Source organism: Sipha flava, unplaced genomic scaffold, assembly GCF_003268045.1.
Source record: "Sipha flava isolate LNK unplaced genomic scaffold, YSA_version1 111_pilon_pilon, whole genome shotgun sequence".
In the NCBI taxonomy this organism is placed as follows: Eukaryota; Metazoa; Arthropoda; class Insecta; order Hemiptera; family Aphididae; genus Sipha; species Sipha flava.
In genome coordinates, this window is record NW_020271729.1 from 1,549,913 (window position 1) to 1,557,827 (window position 7,915).

At 25.5% G+C, this 7,915-nt stretch overlaps 1 protein-coding gene across 2 annotated transcripts in view; it reads right to left on the reverse strand.

The window, feature by feature from the left end:
- LOC112689170 (cytoplasmic polyadenylation element-binding protein 2) overlaps positions 1–7,915 on the reverse strand; it is a 148,247-nt gene that overhangs the window by 89,358 nt on the left and 50,974 nt on the right. For both annotated transcript variants that reach the window (XM_025562743.1, XM_025562735.1), the window contains one exon: positions 1,052–1,166. In XM_025562743.1, coding sequence (XP_025418528.1) covers positions 1,052–1,166 — 115 coding nt within the window. The remainder of the gene's footprint in view (positions 1–1,051; positions 1,167–7,915) is intronic.

Here is a 7,915-nt window from a genome sequence, read left to right on the forward strand (position 1 = left end):
CACACACACACACACACACACACACACACACACACACACACACACACACACGTAAATATAGATAAATGGATACAGATAGAGAGAAAGAATAAAATAGCTGCATTGATAGAAAACTACGTGTGCTTTAAATGAATAGAAAAAATAACGGAACGGGAATTTAGAAAATGATCGGATATCTATTCACCATGTACAATGGTTAAAGCCTTACATTTATAAAATTGTTGTGTTCCAGTGATGAAAATAACGTCTTGTAGAATCATCATTGGTGTAAATAGACTAATGGTATAATCAATAAACTTAGACTATTTCGATTACCATCGTGAAATATATTTTATAAAGTGTATTTTTACCGAACAAAAAAATAAAAATAAAAATTGACATAATAGCTATAATAAAAGGAACGAAAACGTGTTAAGTGTACGATATTTTAAAAAAGAAGCTTAAGTAGAGGGAACAAACACTAGCTAAATAACTGGAGAATTGTTTCAGTGTACAAAACCATGCAATGACTTTAACACAATATTTTAATTTTTTTTTTTTCGCGATATGCTATCCAAAACTAAAACAGTAGCATAATCTAGTCCCAGTTTTAACAATAAATAATTTTTCAGATGTTATTTTATTTTTATCAATCGTAACTAAATCGTGAATAGTTTGTTACTTTTTAAGTGATAAAAAAAAACTTTAAAAAATGTAGTCAATTGGAATGTATGATGGGAAAATATTCTCTTGTACCTTAAAATTGTATCGAATCACATAACGAGAAAATCTCGAAATTGTATTTATTTGAACACCACTCGTCACTTTTGCCACTATAATTACCATTGCAAAAGTATCAAACCCAGCCCATTCACATTGCAACTTAAAAAAAAAAAAAAAAATAGTAGATACACTTTTAAATCAAACGTCTTCCCCAATAACGCTAGTAGAACGAAATAGTTTAGTGTCACATAGTTCACATGTAAAATATGTCAGTCCATGTGCAGTGACCTTATACGCTACACTGGAAAATAATTATAAACATTCATTACAATAGCACCGAGACACTTACCTTTCGCGTGTTCTGGGTTGTCCGAACCGGATCGCATAATATCGTTCAAATAATGTTCGAGGTTGCGCATGTTGTCCAAAGGTCCTGTGCCGTTTCCGCTAGGCAAGCATCGTTCCTATAACACATAACAGATACGTACTGAGTTAGTACAGCATTCAACGCTCATGAATACATATGTATATACATATACATATATATGTATACATATGTATACACATGTATATATATATATATATATATATATATATATATATATATTATAGCTAGTTATTGCTTTGTCTAGAAAACACAATAATTGTTCAGTTTTAATTTTTCCAAATGGCCGTATAAGTTCTTGATATAAATAACTTTTAGTACAATTGCCATAGTTATTAGTAAAATTAACAATTTGATTTCTATTATTAGCACAACGTTCGAAACTACGTATTATATACAGCAATAAACAAATATACCATTTTTATAAAAGGAAACCCAAATAATCATAAATATAAGTTGTTATTTATCATCATATATGATACATGAACACTTAAATATAACACTATAATATTGAAAAACTCAATTAATAATTAATGTAACCGCCAGTAAAATCGAATAAGATATTAAAATAAGTTTATTGGGTTTGAAAAATAGTTATAATAATAAATAACTTTTACCAAATGTCATACTGTTACTGTATAAATACTACTTGTACGTATCGAAATCATTATACAAATATTATAGATATAAATACATTATGTTAACTATAAAATGATAATAAACTTCAATTTTAAATATGATAAATAGATACAATATTAATATATTAACTTATAAATAATACATAGTACAAATATACTGTTCATAATGTGGTTTGTGCCAATCTCCTTAAAACTTCATTCAATTTAAGCAAAACGTAAAGAAACCTATCTGCGATATCAATTTGGTAGCATGGATTGTAGGTTTTTAACTATAAAGAAGGTTATACGACGAGATTTGAAAACATATATATATATATATATATATATATATGGCAAAATGTCTCCATTATGGTGACAATTATTTCAATTAGTTTGAAGAAACAATAGATGATGTCTTTCCTACATAACTAGTATATGGTATATAGTTGGATACGTTCAGGGTTGGATCTATTATTAAAATAAAAGAGAAGAACAATATTTCACATAAAGTGAGGTTTAAAAATTCATAACACATTACGGAAGTGAAGCATATTTTAGTGAAAATTATATGGATACATCAGAGCTAGAATACGAGAACTTAATTTTCAATTTAACCTCATAAATATAGTTTATTTCTTGAATACTACCGGATACATTTATATTTAAGTATATTAAATGTATCTTAAATTGTAGCATACAGCAGTAATTTCTTATGAGCTTCTTGAAAGCCATATTCATTACAAACATTTTAAAATCAACGCAAGGAAAACAAGACATAATAAATATATTACGGTGTTGCAGTATATTATATGTTTCGTCACTATGCTAAGTATAATAAATATAAATTATATTTGAACAGGAGCCACAACACTTGATCAGTTTTAAACATTTTAATTAAAAATGTCAGTTGCTATTATTTAATTATATACTATGGTTTGCATCAATCAGGTCTTTTTCATTTTTGTACGTTTATACCTCCCTATTTACATATCATACATTAAACTAAAAATTTATTAAATTAAAAATTATACATACGTATATAAATAACAAAATAATTTTACTGAGTTATATTAGGTTATTTTATGAATATTTTGATATTTTTTATTCAGTAAAATATCATTAAAAAACGCCAGGAAGTTCCAAATAGCATCCGGTGCCAAAGTAAAACTCCTGCTATGTAGTAATTGTAACATAATAGTTTGAAAAAGGCACAGAAAGTTTTAACGCCCACCGACAAATCCAATTTTTTTTGTTTTCATCGCCACACGGTTTCGCATTAATTGGCGGAATTGGAAAACGTTTCTCACTTGGCCAATGTCCATTAGTAGAGATAATAAGTTTGTTCCTCTAATGGGTATTGGCTATGGTTCCTATATCATAGATCCATCGTAGACGCTTTTATTATATTATCGGATTTCATCGGTTTATTATGAACAATTTGTAGGTAGATACCTATATATTATATCACAAGATTTTTAGCATTAATGTTAGTCAAATGTGACCGTTAAATTATAAAAGCAACGAAGAAAATATTGTTCGAAAGTTTAATTATCAATTCAATATAGTCAATAATAGTTAGAAAAATGTTCAAAAAACACTGCAGCATTGGAGTAACTGTAGCAATTAATATTGATTTAGAAATGCGATGATTTACCAATGATGTTAAATAATTAAGCAAAATAATTACAAAACAAGCTGTCCCGAGTCTAGTTGAGATTATACAAACAGTTTCTATTTCCAAAATCTATATATATTTTATCTGTTAGTACTGATTTACGTTTTTAAGATTTACAAAGAAATTGTATTCGCCCTATATTGTAGTAGTAGCTAAATAATTTAAGTTCCATTGCTCTTATATAAGCATAATTCAAACCTTAAAATTAGTAAAACCAATACTATTTCCATTAAATGCTATACCCAAGTAAAATTGAAAACATAAAATGTTGGTAGTAATTTTATACAAACTGTATTGTAAATATAATATACTTCAATACTTCTACGCTTTTTACCGATACTCAAAACCTTTTAATTTGGTTAATTTTTAATTGATAACAAGTTGGTACACATACTAATAATTCAAACATCATACATATTTACTTAGCGTCATATACATATAATTTTTTAATGCTGGAATAATCAGTAGATTACTAAACGAAATAATTATAACCAAAACCCTATGAAGCGGCAAGACCATAAATATAAATATATATTGTATATATAACATAACTATGTAGTTATGACGATGAGTATAAATGTTTTGTAGGCTATTGACTATTGACTTTGGCTATTGCTACTACAATTGAGATGATGTTAAATGTAATGACAGGTCATGTTTCAGCCCTCAATTAGTTGTTGCTCAATTATATAGATTGGCGGAAAAACACTGGATAACAATCAAAAATGTATTTGGCGTAATATGCAAGTTAAATTGTGCAGACATTTTTTTTTTTTTTTACTCTTTAACTTTTGATTCGTGTTCTTATTTTATATAATTATGATTTTGATAAAAAAAAAAAAAAATATTTATATTTTATTATATACAATTAACAAATTATATACAATTAAATTAAAAATATTAATAATTCATTTATCAATTATATTATAGCTAAATGAAATACAAATAATATGACACAATTTATGTTTAATGCATAATTGTATCTAACACGTTTAAAAATAAAATCTAAAACCAAGTTTGATTTGAATACGTTTAGAATTAATTTATAAACATACCATAAGTTAAAATATTAATGATAACCTGAGTATGGATTTTAAAATATAATAGTTTTACTTTTAAATTTTATGAAAAAAATAAAAAAATTGGTGAACTTAGTAAATTGTTTTAAAGGCAATCATTATCAGAATTATAATTTGATATATACCTACCATACACAGTTTACAAAATAAATACTAGTTGAAGAAAAAGTACGTTATGTCAAAAAAATATACAAATTAATTTTCTTCTGTTAAAGCAAAGTAAGTGAACCAAATTAAATAACAAGACATAAAAGGTTGCCTTATAAAATTAATTCGCAAACTCTCTTCTACAGTATGTCCCATAAGTCCCATATCACCCTTTATATCTCCACGGAAAATATATTTAAACGCGGTTTCTTTTTACAATACTTAGTATGGAAATTCTGATTGAATGACATAAAATTCAATTTTTTTCTTTAAAAATTCAAAAAAAAAAATTTTTTATGCATTTAAGAATTTTCAATTTTTAAAATAGCTATTTTCTTGAGCATACTTTTTTAAACAATTCAAAAAAAAAAAAAAATATTAAAATCCAATTTATCCAAGACGGTGCACCAGCACATAATTCAAATACTGTGAGAGGTTGGCTGGAAGAGCACTTCCTGGGAAAATGGATAGGAACAAGGGGTTCAGTGCTTCGGCCACCAAGATCACCCGACTGAACACCAATGGATTTTATTTTATGGAATTATTTGAAAAATCTTGTGTATTCGTCGTGTTCATTGCCTGATCTCCGGGACAAAATCGAACAAAATATTCAAAATATTTTACCTGAGACATCAAAAAATGTTAAAAATGCTTGGGTCTACAAATTTCAGCTCTGTGTTACAAATAATGGAAGTCACTTTGAACATTTATAAAAAAGAATGTCATGCATTATTTTCGTTTTTATGTAATAGTTTTTTTTTTCTATTAACAATCAAGTTTAAAAATATTACATGAATTTTAATTTTAATGTTTTCTAAGAGCTCCACTAATAATTAAATATTTACAGATTGCCATAAAAAATCAGCGTTCCAATCAAGATTGATTAAATCGAGCAATTCGTGTTTTGTTAGGTAATAACTATTATTATTCAAAAACATAACTTGCTCTAATTTGGTCAATTTTTAATCAATTTTAATTTTTTTTTTTTTTTATTGTTTTAAAAATATGCTTGAGAAAATGGCTATCTTAACAATTGAAAGTTCTTAAATGCATATAAAATTTTTTTTGAATTTTATGCCATTCAATCAGAATTTTCACACTAATTATTGTAAAAAAAAACCACGTTTAAATATATTGTTTTTCGGTGGAGATATTAAGGATGATACGGGACTTATGGGACATACTGTATAGTTGAAATCAAAATAATTATTAAATTATATAGTTTCATGAATCACATGCAATTCATTAAAATTATATTTAAAACTTTTGATCGACTTTATAAATGTTTTCTTAATTAATCAATTTTTAGAACATAAAACATTATTTTACGAATAAAATTATTATACCTACTTATATTTCAAACATACGTGACACCTAACTTCTTTGATTAAAACTTTATGCTCGCATCTAAACCCTTCTTATAATCAATAACGATTCTACTTTTCCCAAATTAAATTTCCACTTACTATTGCACAAGTTATTGGTTTAAGTTTATCTTTACTCTATTTGATTATTTTTACTTTTATAACGAGTTTTACAACAAATAAAACAAGTAAAATAATTAAGTTATATTAAATAATAGTATTACATTAAATTCTAATAATTTGTCTTGGAATACTATTCTGAGTTCATTAACCCGCTAAAACAACAGAGTCACATGAAAATGATAACTTTATTTACTAACTCTAAAAAGTAAGAAAAAATTAAATACGGTCTTCATTTTATTCATAATACAATTTCTTCTTTATCTTCCGACATAATAAATATAAAATTCAAAATTCTGTAGAGAATAAAAACACATTAAAAAACTAATAGATCTTACGCATTTGTAATTTTTCCTTAATTACATTCAACACCAACTCGATCATTTTTATTTTTATTAAATATTATCGTAGTCAAAGGTTTCATAATATCTAAATTAAAAGTGTATTTACCTATAGTGTAAACAGAACCAAGAAAACAAATGAAAAGTACGACTTCGTCTGACTCTAAACATATCGAATCTACTCGTATATATCAGTTCTATTGAATCATTTTGAGGATTTTCGGAATTTTATACCTTATAATCAGGGTTGGGATTTTATAGCATTTGCATATTTCTTATGAGATGCTTAAAAAATAGCAGAGTAAGCTAAAAATGTATTTCATGATACAGAGAACTCAAATAAAAAATTTTATTTTGCTTTTTTTTAGCATATTTTGCGTCTTTTAGTTTATAGTGCTTTTTTTGGATTTTTTGAAACTTTTTAGCCTTTTACCAGTGTTTTAATCAAAATCGAGCATATTTTATGAAATTGTATTTTGGTAAACATGTTTTTTGATTTTTGTTAATCGAATTTTCAAGATTAAAAATTTTAATTTTAAATTAAATTATAAATGTATAGATTAAGTAAATAGGTCGATTACGCTAATGCAACTCTGTACAATTACAGCGATAATATATAGGTAGGTATAATATAATACAATAATTTTGTTTTAGTTAATTGGTTCTAATTTTTGTTATATGCTGATTTTGTTGGTTTTTTTGTCGATTTCTACTAAATCTACTAATAGCTGATTATCAACGAACAAGTGTAGAATTCGCTTTATATAGTTTACATTCGTCTCGTGTGCTTGTATAAAATTATTAAATAATAAATTTCTTTTTTTTTTTTGTTATTTTTATTGCATACTTTTAGAGCTTATTTAACGATTTTTAAGGTAATATTATAGTGCATATTTATGCAATTTTAAGTGCTATAAAATCCCAACCCTGCTCATAATAATAGTTTGCAATACATAATGAAATAGACAATAACAATAATGTGGTGTATTCGATCAATTTTTTTGTTACATATATACCAATCAATTTACAATCATTGAAAAACTTATTCATGACATATTAAGACATGTTCATATAAATTTAAGAGTACCTAATTCATTAACATAATTAATATGACAGAAATAACAATATATAGAAATTAATCTTATACCTCTAACATTTTATTTACTGTATTTTTATATTAAAAATCATTATTCATAACGATGAAATATTTATGAATCAATGCGTTAAAACGAATAATAATTAATCCAGAAAAAATTAAGCCTGGGTCAAATAAGCAAGAATTTACCATCTTATTTGTGTTAATTATTCATGCAAAGTACAGGTACATAATTATCAAAAATACTGTTTTGGCTACATAAATTCGTCCGCAGTTATTTTAATCTTTCGGTTAAGATATATTAAATTAATTTATATTAATTCTTAAAAGTTTGATAACTATTGATGAATTTATATAACATGCACTTCATATATTTCAATTTCTTGATT